The 22,249-nt window shown below is 56.6% G+C and overlaps 1 protein-coding gene across 1 annotated transcript in view; it reads right to left on the bottom strand.

Annotated features, from left to right (window-relative positions):
• The window catches only part of CACNA1E (calcium voltage-gated channel subunit alpha1 E), a 93,458-nt gene that overhangs the window by 24,867 nt on the left and 46,342 nt on the right, over nt 1-22,249 (bottom strand). Inside the window, exons 8-27 of the mRNA XM_068416746.1 lie at nt 19,655-19,770; nt 18,936-18,989; nt 18,489-18,578; nt 17,931-18,140; nt 16,485-16,597; nt 16,112-16,224; nt 15,856-15,987; nt 15,445-15,517; nt 14,926-15,043; nt 14,532-14,599; nt 13,317-13,414; nt 10,260-10,316; nt 8,648-9,256; nt 8,277-8,551; nt 7,524-7,683; nt 6,889-7,018; nt 6,290-6,349; nt 5,848-5,954; nt 2,823-2,834; nt 1,306-1,402 (exon numbers count right to left, since the gene is read on the bottom strand). Coding sequence (XP_068272847.1) covers nt 1,306-1,402; nt 2,823-2,834; nt 5,848-5,954; nt 6,290-6,349; nt 6,889-7,018; nt 7,524-7,683; nt 8,277-8,551; nt 8,648-9,256; nt 10,260-10,316; nt 13,317-13,414; nt 14,532-14,599; nt 14,926-15,043; nt 15,445-15,517; nt 15,856-15,987; nt 16,112-16,224; nt 16,485-16,597; nt 17,931-18,140; nt 18,489-18,578; nt 18,936-18,989; nt 19,655-19,770 — 2,692 coding nt within the window. The remainder of the gene's footprint in view (nt 1-1,305; nt 1,403-2,822; nt 2,835-5,847; nt 5,955-6,289; nt 6,350-6,888; nt 7,019-7,523; nt 7,684-8,276; nt 8,552-8,647; nt 9,257-10,259; nt 10,317-13,316; nt 13,415-14,531; nt 14,600-14,925; nt 15,044-15,444; nt 15,518-15,855; nt 15,988-16,111; nt 16,225-16,484; nt 16,598-17,930; nt 18,141-18,488; nt 18,579-18,935; nt 18,990-19,654; nt 19,771-22,249) is intronic.

Below are 22,249 nucleotides of genomic sequence, written 5' to 3'. Positions count from 1 at the left end.
CACAGAATGGTTTGGGTTGGAAAGGACCTTAAAGACCATCTAGTTCCAAGCCCCCTGCCATGGGCAGGGACACCTTCCACTAGACCAGGTTGCTCCAAGCCCCATCCAACCTGGCCTTGAACACTGCCAGGGAGGGGGCAGCCACAGCTTCTCTGGGCAACCTGGGCCAGTGTCTCACCACCCTCACAGCAAAGAATTTATTCCAAATATCTTATCTAAATTTATGTGGAAAGACATTTCCCACTCCTGATGGGGAAAGGAGGAAAGAGCTGGGCCTTCTCCCAGGCAAAGAGCTATTTTATGAACGAGTTTAACACCCGCAGTACCCCCAGCACACACATAGACACCGAGCAGCCCCTGAGACAGCAACAGGGATGGATATTTATATCCTCAATGTTCTCTGCAACCAGGGTAGCAGACAAGGGACCGCCCCAATGATGCAATTAGCAGCACTCAAGACCAATTAGTAAACACCTCATTGTTTCACATGACCACGAATAACGAGGCAGAGCAAATACCTCTGCCTGCAGTAGCAGCACCTCCCCAGGCTGTGCTCTCAGCCCTAGATCTCACAGCACTTTAAGAAAGAGGAATGCTCTCATCCCTGCTTCGTGGTGGAGACAGAGGTGTCCAGAAATGAACTGACACGGGCTGAATCCATCCACTGCTCAGGAAGAAAAGCTGGGGTCAAAACCCATGTTTGTGGGGTGCCACCCTGGGTCTCATCCATCAGCCAAATAACTCCTTGTAATTAAAAAAACAGGGCTTCCTTGGTCTCTTACTCCTTTCTGGCTCTATACCCCACCAGCTAAGGTAGGGAAATCCATAATCCTACCTGTGCTGCACAAATAATCCCTCTCTTGAGATGGGAAAACTCCCTCCAGTGCAATGCCATGGCAGCACAGCACACAAAATCCTGAGCTGTTTGCAAGCTGCTCTGGTGGGAAAGATCATGAATTTTGGAAAGAGATCTGAGCTTGAAAAGTATGGAAAGAGATCCCATACTTCTATTTTATCAGAAGAGCATCTGGGCTTTGCTGCCTCCTGTCCACTCCAGCCCCACTTCCCCTGGCACCTAACTCTGACACCTTGCAGAGATCCAGGCTTGCTTCTAATAACTCCTTGCACCTCCAGATGTGAAGCAGCCTGAAGGGCGTTGTGTTTGAAAACAGGGCTCCTAAAACACAGCGAATGCTTTGAACACTACTTGTTCATCGCCCACGAGCAAACCGATGCATGCAGTCCCCGCACCAACCGGTCCGTGCTGGAGAAGACAAACGTAAGGCAGGAGGTGGGGATCGTTACCTTCAGCTTGGGCAGCCGCTTGATGGTCTTCAGGGGTCTCAAGACCCGTAGCACGCGGAGAGACTTGATGGTCTTGATATCCCTGCCCTTGTTGGTCCTACCGTGTTGGAGGGACCGAGAAATAAAACAGAGAGACAATAAACTTGCAGACCTGGGGCAGGCACATACCATTTGCAGCCAGGGCTTGCCAAAGGCTCCCACCGTTGCAAATTGTTTTCTATCATTACTACTGGTTGCAAGAAATTCATAATAAGATGAGGGAGATGCACACAGTGGGGTCTACACGCAGGTGTCCCACAAAGGGTATTCCATTCTGGTTTAAAGTCCAGACTCCTGGTCCTTACATTCCCCTAAGGAAGCACCTGCTCTGTGCTTGGTTTGTTCACACAAATGTTGTCTCTTACAGCTTTCTGCCTTATTCCATCAGAGCTACCCAGCACAGTCAGCCTGGTCCTCTATCTCACACGCATGGAACGGCTCAGCCCTCTCTTCCCTCTCCAGATCAGGGCTGCACTTGCCTCCACCCCAAGTCAGCTGAGGGAGGCAGAGTTTACCAGTAGAATTATTTAGAATAGCCACCTTGTGACCCTCATTGCTTGAATATGATGATTAATCCCAACCACAACACCAGGTTTTTTTCTTGTCTTTTAACTAAAGCCCATGGGCTGGATCCCAGGATGGAGCAGAGAGGTCCTGGTGAAGGTGGCACGGTTTGGATCCACCAGGCACCCTCAAAAAACATCAAGGAAACGACTTACAACAACAGATGCTCCAAATTACACAGCTCCTTTGCGAGGGTTAATGCAGCAGGGAGCACAATAATGGGCTTAATCATTAAGAGATGTAAACAAACCCGCTAATTAATAATCCTCCCTAGGAGCACGGCCCCACAAACGCATGGGAAGCAACTGTGCAAACAGCCCTGGGACTCGCTTTGCACCTCCTGCCTCCTGCTTTGCTTGGTATCAGGGCCTGGGTAAGCGGCTGGGGTACCCGACTCGAGGCTGGGGCACCCAGCTCGGGGCTGGGATGAGGATTTGAGGGCGGTGCTCAGCTGGTGCAAGGTGCCACCAAGGGCAACTCAACAGCAGTGGTTTACATCTGCTTACATCTGTTTACATCTGAAGGGACCTCTTCAGATGTCAGGAAACCTGTGGATTTGCTTGGGATCCAGCACGATATGGGACATAGAGCTGGATGACCCCTGGAGGAAAGCCTGGCTTTGCTGAGCTCTCCCCAGCCCCCTGAGCCTGGCATGAGCCACATCCCATGATCCAGGATGAAAGCTCCCCCTCCGAAGGCGAGGCACAGCAGAGCTTGCAAAGAGAATCCCGCCTGCACTTTCCCAGAGCACGACGCCTTTAACGCATCCTGGGGCACCGTAGGGGAGAGCAGAGCAGCGTCCTCCAGTCTCTGCAAACACAGCTAAGGGGCAGCACAGGGGTCGGACAGACAGACACCCTCCTGCGCCCGTCCCCCCGCGCTCCCCGGGGCGGCACCCCGCATGGCATAGTTACCCCAAAGCATTCCTGTCGGCGATCCAGCCCGGCAGCCACCAAACAGCACCCACAGAGAGAGGGGAAAAGAGAGAAGAGAGGAAGAAGGTAAGAAAAGCAGTGGGGGAGCTGTGGGGGGACAACCGCAGCCCCTCGGGCAGCAGGGACCCTGCGGCAGCCCTCCACCGCCCCACGCCCGGGTTGGAAGACGCAATGAGCAGACCACGTTGTGTCCTCCAGGATGGGGCCTGTCTCCAGGGAGAGACTCGCCCAGCGAGGCAGGAGCCCCTGCCCTCCCCACTGGAGGTTTTGGGATGGGGGCGTGTAGTGAAACCTCTGCTGCAAGAGGAACCCACGGAGAGTGGGACGGTGGGTGACAGGAGGAGGGTTCATGGTCCTCCTCGGCCAGGAGTTACAGAGGGACCTTGAGGCTCGTCCCCAACCAGCCAAAGGCAGGTGCCTCTGAGGGAATCTACCTGCAAGGCCACAGTTCCCATCCAGCCAGGCTAACTTTAGTAAATCACCTCCATCAAGAAATCCACTGATGAAGAGCCTGAGCTGAAGCACAGGATCTCCTGCAACCAGCTGCTCGGAGAAGCCAAGGCGGTCTACAAGGTCCCTAGCTGTAACCAAGCCCCTGTCCCTGACTCAGCTCAGTCCCTGCCACGTGCACGCAGAGGGCTCAGCACTGTTGGCGAGCCTACAAAGTAAAATGTTTCTTAAAAACCATAAGAATAACCCCAGGCCCTGGCTGCACGCTAGCGGAACAGGTGGAAGGTGTGTTGGAAAGGTGACAGTTGAACTCTGCAGCACTTCCATGATGGGATATCAGACCTCTGTCCCGAGCAGCCTCACACCAGGGTATTTTGCAGTACACGGGGGTCCCTCTTGCTTCCAGACACTGGTGCCAACAAGCATAAGGAGATGCTGCTCAGCAAAGAAAGAGGCAGCTCTGCTGGGTACCTCTGGGTGGAGAAACTCCTGCCCTTGCTCACCAGGCAAGACAACGAGACAACAAGGGCTACACACTGACCACCACTCAACCTTTCCACCCCTCAACCTCTCCACCAACCTTTCCACCCCTCAACCTCTCCACCAACCTTTCCACCCCTCAACCTCTCCACCAACCTTTCCACCCCTCAACCTCTCCACCCCTCAACCTCTCCACCAACCTTTCCACCCCTCAACCTCTCCACCAACCTTTCCACCCCTCAACCTCTGCCGCCACTGCCAGCCGCAGGCATAGGCATCACCACCCCTCGGCAGCTCTGCACAGCCGCGAGCGCTGCTCCTCCGCGCAATGCCTCCCTCGGAGGGTGCCACGGGAGGTGAAAGCGAGCAGCCTCTTCAGTTGTGGTTCTGGTTATTTCAGCTAATTTAATTTGAACTCTTTGGAGATTTAAGGGTTTATATCAGGCTTTTTATTTAGGCTGCATTTGGATTGACATATTAGCTTTCCACGCAGAGAGCTATGGATGAGCCAAGATGACCTCTGTACGGGCTCCGAGGGGGCAGCGGGCAAGCTGTGATGGCACACAGGGAGATGGCTCTATGGGTGGACTCTTGCTTATTAGTGATTTTGATGTGGCGCTGACGGCCAGGGGATGATGATAGCACCACTGGGCCAGCTCAGAGACCTCGTGCTGCACCCACGGCTACCCAGGGCTGCCACGGGAAAACAGAAATACAGAGGGGAGGCAAAAAGGGCAGAAGACCCAAACAGCACAGCATGTCCCAGCACTTCTTCAACTGGGAAGTGCTGGACCCCGTCACCAGTCACTCTCAGCCACATAATCACTGCAGCCGCTCCATGGGCATCGCTTTGCCCCCACCCAGCACTGTGGAGATGAGGAGGGGGAGAGGAAGGACACGTCCCCGCCCCGGCCCCACATCAAAGAGCTCATGGAGAGAGAAGAAAAGAGAAGGATTTCTCCTTCTCCCAGCCCCGCAGCAACAACAGGCTGCCACGGGGAGAGGCAGGTGTTCTTATAAATGTTTTATAACGCATAAACCCATGGGAAATCGTTGCGTTTCCTTTGTGCCCCTCACCCCCGACGCCACGAGATCACCTCCTCCAGCAGGAACCACCGTTGGACATGGGGGAGAGGGACAATCCTGCAGGTTTACATTACAAAGAGCCCTCACCCATGACAAAAGAAACTCGGTACCTGCTAAGCTACAGCTACAAGAGTGGCCAGGCAACATCGATGCACGATGCAAAGACCTTCTCCATGGGAGGGGGCTCAGTGCAGCCGAGGGGTGCTCGCCCTCAATAATTCACCTGCCCTGTGCCCAACGGGACCTGCCCTTCCCTTGGGAGGCTGTATGGAGGCAGGCAGGTGGCAAGCAGGGCTGGAAGCAGCACGGCAGCTTCCCCACACGCTGCACCACCTGCCCCAGCCGGCAGCACAGAGGAGGGCAGAGCAGCACGAAAGTCATCCCTGGATGCTTCTCCCCTCCATGGCACAGGCACCACAGACATTAAGCCACCCTGCAGAGGAGGACCCACCTGCCGGTGCCACAAGCTCGGGGCCAGAGCCCAACTGCAAGGCAATGTTCAGCAGGAACACGCTGCAGAGCAAGAATAAACCTCACCAGCTGCATCCCCATCCCTGCAGGGCTCTGGGCAACGCTCCCCCTTGGAGCAGAGGAAAAGACACTGGCTGGGGGTACCACTTCCAGCACAAACATATTCAGAGGGCAGCTCCACCTGGCAGGCTGCTGCTTTCGCTGTCTTCTTCCTTCTCTAACAGCCCCTTCTGCCCTCTTTCAAGTCCACTTTCACCACCAACCTCTTCCTAGCATCTCCAGCTTGCCTTGCCTTGCCCCCTCCCTGCTTGCTCACCACCATTTGATAAACAAGAAACACATCTCTGGAGCAACTGTGCACTGCTGCCAGGAGCCAACCCAGAAGCAGAGAAGAAGGGTGCAGAGAAATCCAAAAGAAAAAAAAAATCAGGGTCTAGTAGCCATAACACACAGTTGCATCCTCCTCCCACCCCGGCCAAGGGAAGGCAAAGAGCTGACGAGGACAACAGCCACTTACGCCAAGGCGAAAGCCACCAGCGCTCCCACCACCACGATGAAATCCAGGATGTTCCAGAGGTCTCGGAAGTAGGAGCCATCCTGCAGGATCAAGCCCTGATCGATCATCTGTGGGGGGGGAAACGGTGAGAAAAACAGGCAGAGAATGAGCAGCTGGGCCATCAGGTGGAAGCAGGGTTGGGCTGGGGACATGGACGTCGCTGGGGAGCAGCAGTCCTGTCCCTACACCCCAGGTATATATCAAGCAGCATCATATTTCGGGAGCCTGGCGACTGGTAAAAGCGGTGCTGAGCACTCTCAACTCCCAGCGCTAAGAACCAGGCTTGAAAGTCTCCATCATCCCAATTTAGGACCAGAACCGAAAACCTGAGCTATTTCCCACCCGCTGCAAGGAGGCTGTGGGACTCGGCGCCCCGGCGCAGGCAGCTTGTGAGGGCTCTCACCTTGATAACCATCTCGAAGGTGAAGACGCCGGTGAAGACGTAGTCGAAATACCTCAGGACCTGCAGAGAGAGGGCACGGGCGCTCTGCAGCTGCTGCCCAGCAAACAGGTTCACTGAAGCCCACCCAGACCCCGTTATCACCTTGCTCTGGGGCTCGCCTGGCTCAGGGGCACACAGAGGATCAGTTTGCTTCCCTCAAACCCAGCCTGTGTCCTGAGAGTTCAAGAAAACCACAAACCCAGCCTGCACAGGCAGGAGAGAAACATTTCCCATGCGTGGTGCAAGCAGCTCTGAAATGCTGCTGCGAGCCAGAATCGTGCTCCCCCATACCAGTCCCTGTGCACATCAGCATCTCCCCAGTTTAAGCTACTTTATCATCGACAAGGTGCCCCGGTCTGCTCCTCAGGCTCTAAACCCTGTGTGCGGGAGGCTGAGAGGGATTTCCAGGGTTTCTAGAGGAAGGTGATGGGGAAGAAGTCAGACCCCCCGGCACGGTGTAAGCGCTGCCACCAGCTGCCCTGATCCGTGTCCCACACGTGCCCCACCACAGAACCTAAAACCCTACTGAAATATGGGGAGCAGGGGAGGTTTGCACTCACTTTGTTGCGGTCGGAGTTGGTGAGGACGGGATCCTCCGCAGCGAGGGCGATGCTGCTGGCGGCGATCACCAGGAGGATGCACATCTCGAAGTAGCGCAGGTTCACGATGTAGTGACAAGCCCTCCGCACCCTGCGGGGAGACAGCCCGCGCCCCAACCTGTGAGCCCCCGGCGTGCCCCGGACATGGCCCACCTGCAAAACCCACTCCACGTGGGCAGAAAGATGGGCAGCAAAGCCTAAGGAGCAAAACAAGGGAGCCCAAGGGTGGTTTGGGCTTGCTGACCCCCCTTTGCTCAGCTGTCCCAGCCCCCCAGACACCCCACGACCCGCCAGGGAGAGTCCCTCAGAAATTGGGGTGCTTGTTCTTCCAGGCTGAAGAGCTACAGGGGAGCAGAAAACTGCAGAAAAATGGAACAAGCACCGAATAAAAAAATCACAGCTAGCAATCAGCAGTCGGGAGAGAAAACCCTGAGCGTGGCTGGCGCAGAGGGAGAACACTGCCGGGGCCTGGGGAACACCATGGCTGGTTAGCCAGGCTCTTTGGGAGATCTTCATCCCCCTTCACAAGGGGATCCCCTGCTTTCAGTGATGTCCTTCCCCTCGCAGCCCTCCTACGGTCCAAAAAAACATCTCACGGGTTGGTGGTGCTGAAGATGAACATGGAGCTGTGCGGCACCATCGCTTTGCCTGTCTCGCTTTTCTCCTTCTTCCTCTTCTTCTTCTCCATCTCCTCCTCATCCTCTTTGGTCTCAGCCTCCTTTAAGGGGCTGGCTTCGCCGTCTGTCTTGTTGCTAACTGCAGGAAAGCGAGAGCCTTTGCCTGGCCTTGCACCCAGCCAGCACCCTGGGGTGGCCCTGCCACCCGGGCACATGCAACCTCCCCAGTTTGTGCTGCGCATCCCCATGCTGTTATGGGGAGAGGGACCAGAAGGGAAGACACGAGCTGCCAGGATGAAGCAGACGGAAGGGGTTTTAACGAGGCTGGCTTTCACGGTGCTGTTTAATTAATAACACCGTGTAAAGCGGCTCACCTTGACAGCAAGGATGCTGTTAAGGGGTTTCGGTGGCAGCGAGCTGGGTGGAGGTGTTAGGAAAAACAGGGGATGCAAGTGTTTCAGCGGGGCGGAGAGGAAGGGGGAAGGAGGGATCAGGCGAAGGGGCGGGTGGGAAGGAGGTGAGAAAGGGAGAAGCTCCCCAGGGGACGGTGGCACATCAGCATTGCCTTCGGGGTGCAAAACTGGGGTGCTGGAGGGAGGTGCTGCAAGGAGCAGCAAGGAAAGTCCCCCGGTTGATGGATACGGACAGGAAAAGCCGTGCAAGCGGCTCCCCATCCCCGTAGGGTCCCTGAGGGCTGGGTGAGGGGCTCAGGAAAGAGAGACGGGTCCTCACTCTGTACCACAGCGGAGTCGTGGACATCGATCATGATGGTGGTGCTCTCCGTGCCCTTCTCAGTGTTGGGGGTGATGGAGGAGAGGTCGGGCTCGCTGCGGCTGACGGTGCGGCTGGCCTCCAGCAGCGCTTGCTCGCTGGTGTCCAGGCTGCTGCGGTCCTGCCCCGTCAGGCTGCCCGTCTTGCCCCGGGCGGGCTCGGGTGCTGCTTGTGGGGGGCTCCCCTCCTGGGAGGTCCCAACCAGCTCAGCATCACCGGCAGGGACCCCATTTGTCCTGCAGGAGGGATGTGGGAGAAAAAGAGGTGCGAGAAGATAAGGGGAGAGGGGCAGGAGCTGTGGGAACTGCAAGATGCCCTCCCTGTGTACCAACCTGACAGGCTCCCCACTCGCCTCCGGCTCTCCCTGAATCAGTGCCTCCGCTGCGGCCACGTCCCCGTGCCGGTCCCCATCCTGCGCCCCCTCCGTGGGGCTGGCCTCCTCCAGACCCATCTCCTGGCTGGCTGAGCGGCTCCCCAGGGCTCCGGCCGGCTCCTTCCCCTCCATCCGGGCTCTGCGGTGCCGGCTGCGCCGCTGGCTCTGCCTCAGCCGCGCCCTATCCTCCATGTCGCCTCCTGCCCCGTCCTGCTCGCCCGGCTCGCAGTTCCCATGGCACGGTTTCTGGTGCCACGGCTCCTTGTCTCGCCTGGCCCGGGGTGATGGGCTCCTCCTGTCCTCACCGCCACCGGGGTTGGCTCCCGGGGCTGGCTGCTCGGGTCCCTCGGCCGGTGGCCGCTCGCCCTTGCCGCCCTGCTCATCGGTGCATTTCTCCAGGGCGACGCCGTCCCCCGGTTTCTTCCTGCGGAAGATGCTGGCGTGGGGGTTGATGAGGGGCGGCTCATCCTTGTTGATGCCCTCCTGGCTGGACATCTGCATGTGCCGGCGCAGCTGGCTGGTGCGCTGCTCCCACACCGACATGTGGTGCCGCCGGCGACGCTCCCGCCTGCAATGGGAGACAGCAAGGGGTCGGCGTCCCATCTGCCCCCCCCTCGGTGAAGCACCCACCCTGGATTTCATTTGGGAATCCCAGGGAGAAGGAAATGCCATCCCCAGGGCCATGGGCTGGGCTCCTGCTTTGTCCCCAGCCCTCCAGCATCCCTCTGGTGCTGGGAACGGGGCTGAGACTGCACTTCTGCCCCTTCAGAAGGCATCGGGCTGATGGAGGACCAGTCCCAGCAGCCTCCCAGCTGCCCTGAAGCTTTCAGGCAGCGTGCCCAGCTTGCTAGGAGCAGCCAGCACCCCAGCTTGCCCCATCCCAGCCAGGCAATGACCACTTTTCTCTTGTGTCATTGCCTGGGGGCACCTTCTTAAACAGGGGCGATGTCCTCTCGCTGCAGCCGGGGATCCCTCCTCGCACTGGGGATGTCTTTGCATCGCCAGCCCAGCGGTGCTGCCCTACTGGTGCAAACGATGGTGCAGGGGACTGTGACAGGAGAGCCAGCTGGATGGCAGTCCTGATGGGACGGGGACAGTGAATCAGAGGGGAAAAGATGCCAGGTACAAGAGCCGGGTAGGAAGGCTGCACCGGGGCTTGGGGAGCAGCGGTTTGGGAAGGAGCCATACGGGGCTGCTCTGTGTCCCTGCAGGTTTGTTCTAGGAAGGGCTGGGCTGTGCCGGGAAACCTTTGCATGAACACACACACGAACACTCTAGAGAAGACACACGTGCCCATCCCGACACACCGAGGCACACGGAAACACCCACGAGTACACACGTACATATACACTGCTCACGCCCGGAGCACACGCAACTGCACGCCCACGGGCAGGCTGGGCACACGCAGGACCACGAGGGCACACGCACACACACACGGGGGGTCCACGGGAGCACACTGAGTACAGGCACACGCCGAGGGGGCCGGCGGGGAGCGGCACGTGCCCCGGCCCCACGGACGCACAGACAGCACAGGAGCCACAGACGACACGCGCCCCCGCGGCCCCACATACAGGTGGCTGCTGCGCGGCTCCCACATGGACATGTGGTGTCTCCTTCGCCTGTCTCTTCTGGGGAGGAAAAACAAACGGGTTCAATCCCCCCCTTCACCCCGGGTGGACAACACAGAGAGGTGTCCCCCCACCCGGGCAGCCTGTCGGCCGGCGGCTGCGGGGATGCCGGAGAGCGGCAGCCAGCAGCCAGCAGCGAACCCCCTGCGTGTTCACCAGCAATGAGGTGCCCGTGGGGCTGCCCGCGCTCACACCCTGCACCCCAATCCCCATGCCCCACCGTGGCACACGTCGCTGCCAGCCAGGCAGATGCACGCAGCAGTGCTCACACCAGCGATGAGCATCCATTTCGTGGGGGCCACGGAGCCTTCCCCGCACTGGCCAGCCACGCAGCAGCGGCACGAGGAGTCCTAGTACACCCTTGGATAGGTAATGGCTCTTTCAAACTGCTCCAAATTCACTTCTCCCAAGCAACACGTGGCAATTTTACAGATGAAGAGATGAGACGAGCCCTGAGCTGCTCAGAGCCATCACCGTGGGTTAATGCTGCCCTGAGACTGCAGAGGGGAACGTGAAGCTCCCCAGCAAAACCGAGGCAGAAGCCCAGGGCTGAGACGCTGCAGAGCCCCTTTCACCCGAGCAGCCCCGACATAGGGCAGCCTAACAGGGCTGTCAGTGCCCTTCACTCCCCCCGACTTCAGGCAGCTGGGGAGATTCGAGGCTTGATCCTTTGTACTAGCACAGAAAAGATTCAGCTACGCGCAGCTCCAAGCAACCAGCCGCGAGCAGATGCAAACGTGCACGCAGTGATTTACAATTCTTGGTTTTGCAAATGCCATGGATGTGTGCGTGTGTGTGTGCAGGACACGCAAGTGAATGCACTCCAACCACACGCGACCAAGAGACAGGACACATCTCGCTGCCATCCTGCGAGTGCAACGATACCCTCAGCCTCGGGTGAGGCACATTGGCCATTGCCTCCTTACAGGAACAGCCCAGTGCCACGCTCCAGGCAGAGGGTGAATTGCCCAGCCCAGCCACGCAGGCAGGACCCGCAGGCAGGGATCTGCCGCTGTCCCCGCAGCAAGTGGCCGAGCCTTCATCAATCGCATCCACGCACCTCGTTAGGCACCAACACATGACGGCACCCGCGTGCGTCCATCTGGCCGCCCACTCGAACAGCCCCGAGCCATCTGCACCGACGGCGCCCGTGTATGAACACAACCCCCCGGCCGGCACCGCAGCCGCCCCCGCCAGCCTGGCCCCGTGGGAGCGCTCCCCCGGCCCTCTCCGCAGGCAGGCACGCGCGTGCCCACCCTGCCCGCGCCAGGTACCCACGTAGCGATGGAGCCATCTGCGTTCTGCGCGCGCCCAACCGCAGACACCGGCTCGCCTGCGCCGCTCCGCACTCCCAACAGCCCTGCCCTGCCTTGGCCCTTGCTGCGATGTCCCCACCGTCCCTCCCTGGCTGCTAGCATCAGCGGGGCACCACCAAGAGCACACCAGCCCTGATGCTGGAGGTGGTCGCCTGCATGGCACAGCGCTCCCTTCCCTGCCCCTGACGCTACCCGTCCTGATGAGGGGGAGGAGCTGGAAAAAAGATCTGCGAATATCAACACCTCCCATTTCAGTGCCACTAGAACAACAACAACAGGTTCGAGAGATCTGTTTTCCTAACCAGAATGGCTAGAAAACTCTAGCAGGGATGTGCAGCGTGGGCAAATCCTTTAGTGCCCTAATGTAGCCCGTCTCCTCCTCTTCCTCTCTCCTACCTGTCCATTCTCCAGCCTCTTCCGCAGCCTCAATCCCTCTATTCCCCCACGTTATCCAACACGTTCCCCCTGGCAGCCAGAGACAGTCATGACACACAGACTCTGCCATCTCTCCCCTAAATCCCCCCAGCACTTGGCCAGGCACAGATTTACTATGAACACCCCATCACCCCCAAACCAGGGTGATACCTGGGGCTGCTGGGACACCAGGCAGGGCTTACAAGTACCCCCAGGCTCCTGCTGCCCCTAAAACCACAGGTGACGCATGCAGGATGGGGAACCATCACATCCCACCGCTGTCTCTGACCCCCCCAGATCAGCACTTGGCTGAAGGCAGCAGTTTCTCTCGGCAAATCTGCAAGAGATTCTGCCCTGTATGAGCTTGGCTGGGTTTCAAAGCATAACGAAACCTAAAATTCCGTGGAAAAGGATTTTATAAAAAAAAGAAAAAAAGAAAAAAAAAATCCTTTCAGCCGTACTGAAATGTACTGTTTTGGGAAACAAATCAAAACGCCTCGTTCCAGTGTTGACTGAAAGTTTTATGTGATTTAGACCATACGACACTGCAAAATAAAGGGAAAAAAGGCATCTAGAAAGGAAAAAACAGAGTTTTCTTGTGCTGAAATGCAGAGACAAGGCTCCTTAACACCATGCCAGGGGTTTATGTGGTTTGGGGCTTTTTTTTTCTTGCCCAAATCAAATTTCTGTACAATCAAATGTGGTTTTGCAAACCTGTTCCCTCTCTCATAACCACATTCACCACCACCAGGGAAGGAGCCTGGGCAAGATTTTTGACACTGCTGCTCCCTTCTCCCCCAGCCCTGCTGCAATCCCGCAGCTCCGCCAAGAAGAAAAGCTCCCTGGGAACAAATATCACCCCTCCTCAAGAAAAAAACGAGACACCTTCTTCCTCCCCAGCCTCCTTCCTCACCCCTGGCAGCAGCCCTGAGCGTTTGAGCTGCCCATTTGGGGCAGAAAGCCGCTTCTAGCAGAGTTCTGCCATGCCCAAGCACTAAGGCTGCTGCCTGGGGCAGGGGTGGGCATGGCCAGGTCCTGTGGGGTGACCTGGTCCCCGCTCCGACACCTCTCCGAAGGCACTGCTGCTTGTGGGGAGCACGCTCCTACATCCCCACCCATCCTCAGGAAGACACCCGCAGAGGGAGTCACCCCGTGCAGGGAGCCCTTTTTCTTGCTGCAGCCCCATAACCAGCCGTGCCTGGCTCTGCTTCAGCTCTGCACCCTGCTGGGCTCAGGGGGGACAGGGGTAGTGGTGGGGGGGGTCACTCACTCGATAGCAGGCATGTTTGGGGCAGACATGGGGCTGACTTCTTTGGCTTTCTGAAGGGCGTGCTTCTGGTTAAAGGCCTCCTCTTCCTCCTGCTCATCCTGTGGAGGAAAGAGGGGACTTGCTTAGCGGGGTGCTGGGTTTTCAAGGGAAGGTGCAGCCGGTGGAGGCAGCGAGGGATGCACGGGGCTACCCGAGGTGCCAAGGCGTGCATTTGCCAAGGTATTACTTTAATGGGTACGGTTGTGTCTCTGGAGCAAAAAATGTCATTAGGAGTCATCAGCGAGCGTTCAGCCTTTTCAGAACCTCAGCGCTCCCTTAAAGGACGCTGCTGGTACCGAGGGGCTCTCCCACCCCTCCCAGCCCTGGAGCTGTCACCTGCACCCACCGTGGGAGGACAGGGAGCCCTGTACCCCTCAGGCAAACCAGCACCATGCCCCGTTTTGTTTGCTGCTGACGGGGTCAGATTTACACCACTGTGGAAGCCTCTCGGTGAGCCCCAGGGACCCGAGTAATAGGCAGGGGCTCTGCGAAAAAATGGGCACCACAGGATCGCTGGTGGCCTCCAGAGAGCAGCAATGACCCTTGCAGCTCTCGCCTACTCGCTGTTAGCCAGATGGTGCCCCAACATTTCAGCATTCCCCAAATATTTCCCAGCATGGTCTTAAAATCAGCTAAGCCCAATAACCTTCTCAAGCACCATCCTAAATTGCATCCTAAATCACGTCCACTGCCCTCTGGGCAGATGGGGAATAAATACAGACACCACTGGAAAGCGCTTCCCGCTCCACATCTCAAGTGCTCGGGCAAATAACCATCATCAGACCCCCTCAGACAGATGAGGGTTATCTCGATCTGACCAAAGGCCAACGAAACTGGGGAGCTTAAACGGAGAAATAGTTAAGCCACACTTGATGGGAAGGGTGGGTGTTCCTGGAGAGACCAGCAGGTTTAAGCACCTTCCTAAATCAAAGTGTAAATGGCTTTGCCCAGCGACACAGGTTTGTGTTTCAGGGGAGCACCTTGTGTACCCTCCCAGAGGGAAAGCCTCCACTGCCCATTTGACCCGACTTCTTTCCAAGGCAGGCTGAGCTAAGGGACTAGATGACCCCGACTCTGGAGTGAGGACAGTCACAGGCGCTGCTCCCAGTGCCTTTCCTGCTGGCCCCATCCTTCTCTATCTTCACAAGAGAAGAAAAAGGAGCAACTGGAACGTACCTTGGTGAGCTCCTGAGCGTTAGCCAGGTTGTCCACCGCAATAGCCAAGAACACGTTCAGCAGAGTATCTGCAAACAGCTAAGGATGCACAAGCCATGTGTTAAGGACACGGGTGTCTGCAGCCACCTAGTGAGGGTGGACCTGATGGCTCCTCACCAGCTCAGTGAGGGGCAGCCAAAGGGACAAACTCCTCACCCATCCCACATATACAGCCCTCAGTGCACCTCCAGACAGCTCCTTCTCTGCGTTTGGGATATCCAGGGCTGCCGCACGTGTGATAGGGCTTCCTCAACTGGGAGAGGAGGAAGGAGCAGTGGGTGGGGAGGGAGGTGCCCCCAGAGAGGGAGATGAGATGGGGTTGTCTCCACTAAGAGCACAGCAGCCAGGTGGATACAGTTTCCAAACAAGGTGAGGACGATGAAATAGATGGAGGACCACATGCCTGAGCGAACACCTCCCTGGGAGCGGATGCCGTTGTACATCACCTCGTTCCAGTCCTCACCTGTCAGGATCTGCAGGAAAGCAAGGCAGCAGCTCTGTCACCCATACCTTCTCGTCACCTGGACAGCCCCCTTGATCAACCCCACCAACATGCAAGAGCCAAGGACAGAGACCCTGTGCAGTGGATAACCCAGCTCTACAGCACTTGAGGGAGAAGATGCTGGACATTGATGAGGATTTAGGTCCCCTCAGAAGAGTTTTGAAACTCCTCCACCTTGCATAACAGAGGTGGAAGAGTTTCCATCTCTTGCCATCCACTGTGTTATACAGGAGGAGAGGGAGGGAGCAAGTTATATCCTAACAGCTGATGGAGGGGAACTTGTTTGGTTTAAAGGGCCCCCTCCAGCCAGCAAGGAGTGAGCAGATGGTCCCAAGTCCCTTTGGTTGCACCCCCTTGTAGCCCAGCTCCTACCTGGAACACCGTCATGATGGCTGCGGGGAAAGTGTCAAAGTTGGCTGATGGCGTCCCATCGATGAAGTTAAACCTGGAAGTGGAACCAGGAGGACACAAATGGGCTGGAGTATCAAGGTCATCAAACCCCTGACTGCTGTGCTCTCAGCTCTCCTGTGCTCAGGAGGACCTTTCCCCACTCTAAGGAAGGCCTCCTGAGCATTTGGTGCCAGAACCCAAAAGGTGTCCTGGCCAGAAGGACCCACACAGCCCAGAGGCACCTGCCTGAGCAGGGACTTTTGTATGGGAGAGGTACCACTGGCAGCAGCAGGCTGAGGGGCAAGGCTACAGTCTTCCTAGGCACACAAGAGGGTGTCATCACTTGGCTTTGACACCAAGAAATTCCTTTTCCCCAGACTTGAAACGACCTACCTGCCTCCAAACAGCTGCATTCCCAGCAGGGCAAAGACTACAATGAAGAGGAAGAGGAGGAAGAGCAGACTGATAATAGACTTCATAGAGCTCATCAGCGAGACCACCAAATTCCTCAGGGATGCCCAGTACCTAGAAAACAGAGACAGTGCTGGAGCACTTGCAGTGATGCTGACAGAAGAGCAGAAGTGACTGAATCTGGGCTGCAGCCACAGCCCGGAACAGAGGGTGACTGGCACAGACGGTTGGTACATACTTAGTTATTTTAAATATTCGCAGGAGACGAAGGGCTCGTAGGACACTGATGCCAAAAGAGGTTCCTGGTCTGAAGATAGCCCAAACCACTTCGAAGATGCTTCCTACCGTGACCTAAGAAGCAGACACAGCCATGAGTCAAAGACAGGCTCAGGACGGGCTGTTGCAGGAAATCTTCACGTGCCTGAAGACGAGGCACCATCACCCTGCCCAAGACCTGGTGTCTCAGTGTGGCACAGGCAGGCTGTTGTAGGAGAAAGGGTTCCCCTGCCCACTGTGAGGCCCATCCTGTTCTTCTCCCCCTTGGTACCTTGCACTGCAGACACCTGCCGAACATCTCCTGCCACACCCAGAACATCTCTGGGGCCACTTACCCCACAGTCGAAGCAGTTGAAGGAAGAATGGAAGTAAAGCCGCGGCCCCATCCCGTACATCTTTAAGGACATCTCCAGGAGGAAGAGCCCAAGAAACAGGAACTCTGCATAGTCTGAAAGAGAAAACCCAGATGCGCTACCAATGGGGCACCAAGCAGTGCAGATCCTGCATGCACCCACCCAGAGCCCATAGAGCACACCACAGAGATGGGACAAGTCAAGGACCACACTGCTTCCCCAAGCTCTGAGGGTTTGGGATGAGGGAAGCTTGTCTGTGAGGAGCTAAATTGTATATAACAGAGCACCAATGCCACAAGTTAATCTTTCAGGGTAGGTACACCCAGGGGTTTGAGAAGACCAGAGATGGCTGGCTTGGAGCAGAGCAGCTCTTTAGCATTATATGACAGTGGTTGAGGCATCTGCAAAGACATTAACTACACGACACTGTAGGGGAATAGTAGCAACTTGGATTTAAATCATTGCACGGCTGGAACTTGGCCAAGGCAACCGAGCTGAACAGCCAAGAGCCAGTGAAAAGCTTCTCCAGCTGGTTCATGAATATTAGCAGGCAAGAGTCTGGCTCTTCACCTTGTCCAAAAGATGCTTCTCGCCACGACCAGCTGCCGTACCACACCGTGGCGTGCTGGGATCCCGGCAGGCCTGAGCATGCTAATGCAGATTTGGGCGGGCCCAGTGCTCGATGGGGACATTTTCAAGGTAAGAATAACATGGCTGAGAAAGCAGCACTGTCCCTACTGCAGCAGCTCTGGAGTAACACATGGCTGCTGCGGGGTTGACCACGCTGCTCTGCAGTTAGCACCATGCTAAAATGGACATGGGTGTGCTGCCTCTTATACGTGACCTTGTACCACGGCCCACGGTGGGCTGGGGGATGCTCCAATAATTGGTTTCAAGCTTGGGATCTCCATGCCATGCTCTGCACCAAAACTTTGACCGGGCGGTTCTCCCATGACCAGCCCCATCCCTGCAAACTCAAGCCTTTCCATCAATTGCTTGTGAACATTCAAAGCTGGACCTCCAGCAAGCTTTCCATCACTGCTGTTCACAATGTCAGGATAAACCCAGCTGAGACCTGCAGTTTGTTTCCCTCTTTTGACAAACGCATCAGACCTGAAGGGCACGAGGCCAGTAAAACCCCTCCACGTTTGCTCACAGGGCTGAGACAGCCATCAGTGGCCACAGGGCCAAGGGCAAAGCTGAATTAAACTGCTGTACACAGTCCCTTGTTATCAACTGTGAACGTAGCTCAGGTTATTCCCCACTCAGCTCCATACCAACATGATTCTGGTGGAATTCATCCCCACGTGCTCTGGGGTAAGGAGCGAGGGCGTGCTGCAACCTCTGGCTACTGGAGATAAGAAGGTTGTGGGGGGTTTTGCCTGCCCACCCAGTGCTCTCACACCTACACAAAGCCCAGGGACTCACAGAGGAAGTGGGTGAGCCAGGCTGGCTGGTTGTGATGGACAATGGCCACGCAGGCAGTGTTGAGAGCCACCAGGCTCAAGACAATCCAGTAGAAGACCTGGGATTTCACCATGTGGCGAACGGAGATGCGCAGGAGCCGCTCCTTGTGCCGTAAGTAGGAGGCACCATCCACTCTGGCACCTTTGAGGCCAGAGTGACTCAAGGGATTACCTAAGGGAAAAAGAAAGGGGAGAAGGAGTTGGGTGCTCCAGTCAAGGTGAGAGAAGGAGTTGGGTGCTCCAGCCTTCCCTGCAACATGAGACAGGACAACTGGCTCACAGACTTTGCTCTTATGGGACACGACTTAACCACACGGTTTTTAAACGGTACAGGGGGCAGCAGGTGGTTTGTGCCCTTTGCTGTCAAACTGGTAGAGATGGCTGATCTGTGACGATCTCCACATGATAGGTGTGACCCTCACAACTCAATAAACTGGCAGAGGTTTTGGGAAGGAAAGCTCCAAACTGCACTAACCCAAGGTTGGATGAAGAGGTCTTCTCTGCGCCAGCCTCCGCTCGCCCACAGAGGAGATATCGACGCAATGCTCGTCGCTCGAGTCGCGGTTCATGGCGTCCGTCCGGTTCCTTTTGATGGTGGCTCGCCTGAGCACTGGGAAGGGAAGAGGAAGGGGTGTTGGTGGCCCAACTCTGCCAGTAGCCAGCTCATTGGACCATGACCTGGTGATCAATACTTGGCTGACTCAGGTCTGGTAATGGGATGGAGATACCTAGGTGACCCTAGTCCAGAGCTGTCCCTGTGTGGGACCAGACATCTCCTGGCCTCCATGCTCTCTTAGAGGTTATGCTGTCAATCCATTTCCCCACACCCCTCTCTAAGGCCACAGACCCCACTGGGGCATCCCCAAACCTCCTTCCTCTCACCGCAGCTAGAGGGTTTCAACCTCCAGCTGCGGGCAGGCAGGAGGAAGGGCAGGCAGATGCTTAGGCAGGGCATTGCTTGGCTTACCTTCTAAGGCTGAGGTCCCAGCATTTTTGTTCTCTTCAGCCAGCATGACTTCCTCTACGCAAAACAGAGTTCAGCATCAGGAGACAAGGCACTGCTGGCTGAGCACATCAGACCTCAGTGACTTGTACCTAAGCACTTTGCTCAGCCTCGAGGTGGTTGCTCTATGTTGTAAACTTGTCAAGTATTGGTTAAGTGTCCAAAAGTAAGTTCTGGAGGATGACATGTGGCAGCTACCACACATTGCACCAGAAAGAAAAATTACTTGTAATCAACCCTTCTTCCTCCACTGTAATTAACCCCACTAAAGAAGCTGAACATTGTAGACAGGTCTGGGGCTCAACAGCCCAACCCAGGACCAAAGCTGAGGTCTGGGGCTCAGGCCTTGTTTCAAGTTACCATCCTTGGTCCACTCTGAATGCTAGATGAAAGCGTAAATCATCCTTTCCCAGAGCCGAACACACTGAACTGATCCCCACGAGGTGCAAGCAAGGACAGGGGCAGTTTGGGCACCAGGACCCACGGGCTGTTGCGCATGGCTGGATGTCAGCAGGAAGCCTGGAAACCTCCACCATCTCCAGCCCTCGCCCAGGTCCAAGTGGGAGCCCTGAGCTGGGAACTAGTGAGTACATCCCCTCCAGTCTGCTCCAGGAGCAGGTTTAACTGGAAAACCCCTGTCACTGTCCACTGCTCTGCTTTCCCCCTGCCCACCCAGCCTTTACCCGCTTTGTCTATCCAGGCCCGGTAGCCGTTGAGCTCCCGCTCGATCTGCTGCTGGCGCCGCAGCTTCATGAAGGCTCGGCGGTTCTCCACTCGCTCACGCTCTTTGGCAAACTCCCTGTGGGAGGACAGAGAGGGGTGGTGACAGCACGGCCGGGGGGCAGCGAGGGGGCTGTGGGCACCATGGGGCCAGAAGCAGAGAAGGGGACCAAGGGCGAGCACAAGCCAAGGGCTGCTGGAGCATGTTGGGGCAATGCATGGCCATTGCCAGCCAAAGCATGGCGAAGGGATGGGTGAACGATCAGAGAGGAGGAGAGGCTCCTTTGCAGGAGGAAAGGTGTGGATGCACGTGAGCAAACACGCTGCTCGGTCGCTCAGCCTTGCATGCCCCGGCTGGGAGCCGCTGTCGTTCAGGGAGGATGCTCCCAGAGCCACTCAACTCCAGAACCAGCTCAGCTTCTGTATGTTCCTTCAGGGAATAAAAACCAGGCACTACAAGGAGGCAGCAAGGTGATGGAGAAGGGCAGGTCCTGTCCCCTACCTTCCCCAGCTCTTCCTCTGAATCCTTTCTCTTTCCAGCCTCTCCTTGGAGGGTTTTCCCAGGGCTTGTGACATCCCTGTTGTCCTTCTCTGGACGTCAGTGTCTCACACAAACTCTCCGGGTGCTATGACCAGTCCAGAGAAGGACAACAGCTTGGCACTGCACAGGCAGGAGGGCAGGCAATGCCATGCCAAACGCTGAGCACCACCGGCCAGAGCTAACGCCGCGCCCACTGCTCACACAGCCTCTAACACATGTGGTGCACGGATGCACTAGCATCCACGTGCTCCCGTGCACTCCTGGGCACGATCATAAACATGCTCCTCAGCACATAAGAGAGATGATTTCACCTATAGCCCAGCCCGGAGCTGTGCAAAGCCACCCACATGCAGCTAGGGCTACATACGGTTTCTCACACGCAGTTAAAACACAAGGCCACGCTGGCAAGCATGGTCTGCTTTCTGGGACACGCACGCTCGTGGCCGTGCGCAGAAGGCCCATGCAGGCTGCTCTCCTGAGGGCAGAGGTTCTCACCCACCCTGTACAAAGAAGCACCCGAAGCCCTGAGCATGTATGCAAAGGCCATCGCACACACACAGAGAAATGGAAATACTTGGCAGGAAACAGGGGTGGCAACCTAGACAACCTCCCAACCACAGGTTATCTGTGAGATGACACGGCTGGACCTGCTTCTAGGAGGTCCCACACACCACATACCTGGGGCATCCCGAGCCGCACATTATACCTCTATTGACAACCACATGCGTACACAAGGAGCATCCCTCCCACCAGACATCCCCCCAGCACGCCCTCCCTTCCTTCCAACAACATCAGGGGGATGCAACCTGCTGGCTGCAGCTCCCCATCCCACCCCGAGCCCCGGCAGCCGCAGAGCCCCAGCTGCACAGAGAAACCCAGCCCATGCCCTCAGCCCCGTCCCGGGCTGCTCTGAGCACAGCATGATAGCAAAGAACAAATGGCACTATTCTCCCTGCAAGACAAACATCTCTTTCCCTGGAGACCAGCAGCAATCTCCAGCCTCCAAAAAAAAAAAAATATTCAAAAGAACTGAAAGAATTGGTCTGTCTGCTGCAGAGCGAGTTCAAGTGCGTTACCCCAGCTGAGCTATTACACCCTTAATGCTGTGTGGGCTTTCGCATGTGTGTACGCGTGTTTGTGTCAAAAGCCCTGAATGTTCCCTGCATCTCTCGTTTAAGATCCCCAGACAATTCAAGCGTTTTTAATTCCACCCCAGGAAGGTGAAGTTTCCTGCCGCTCCGGCATTAAGCATCGAATGACTCTCCCCCTCCATCGCTGGCTTTCAGACTGAAATGAGACTTTCTTCCTAGGGCAGGGAAGGGGGAGACAACAAAAGGCAAGGAAGAGAAAAGCAGCCTAAGTGGAGGGCAGGAGGAGATGGGGGAGAAGGAAGGACCTCCCACAGCCAGCGGCGAAACGCACTCTCGGTTTTGGGCATGTCACGCAAAAATCCTCCTTGCCCTCGCTGGAGGAAAGGCAGGACCATTTTGGCTGAGCCATCACCCCCCACCAGCCTTTGTTACCAAATGGGGATGTCAAGAAGTGAGAAGATGCCGTCTGCACCCAGAGTTAGCAGGGAAGTTGCCTCTCTCCCTCTGGTTTGGTCCACTGGTCCTCCCACGCGCTGAAGCTCTGCCCCACGGGCCATAGCCCCACGCCAGCCAGCTCCTTGGCAGAAATTTGGCCAGCCAGACCCTACAGATATATTCTGTGACTGGGAGCACCTGGAAAGCTTCCCCTGATTTACACCAGCTGGGAATCTGGCCCCTCTCTGCCTCCTCCTGCTTGCCCATCCCTCTGTCCTCCAGCTCCTCCTCTGCCGAAGCCAGTGTCTCCTTTTGCTGCTCGGTGAAAGGAGCCATCACCATGTGTCCACGATAAAATCCAGAAGGACCAGCTGTGCCTCAAATCACCTTTTTCCAGAGGAGGGAATGGGAGCATCTCTTCCAGTGCTCCACCTCATCAAGCACCATTTCCCTTTACCCAACTGCTCACAGAGCCCTAATTTGCAAGAAGC

The sequence above is a fragment of the Nyctibius grandis genome, chromosome 21, assembly GCF_013368605.1.
Source record: "Nyctibius grandis isolate bNycGra1 chromosome 21, bNycGra1.pri, whole genome shotgun sequence".
Taxonomy (NCBI): domain Eukaryota; kingdom Metazoa; phylum Chordata; class Aves; order Nyctibiiformes; family Nyctibiidae; genus Nyctibius; species Nyctibius grandis.
Note: the sequence above shows the minus strand (reverse complement) of the source record. Positions and strands in the feature narration are given on the sequence as shown.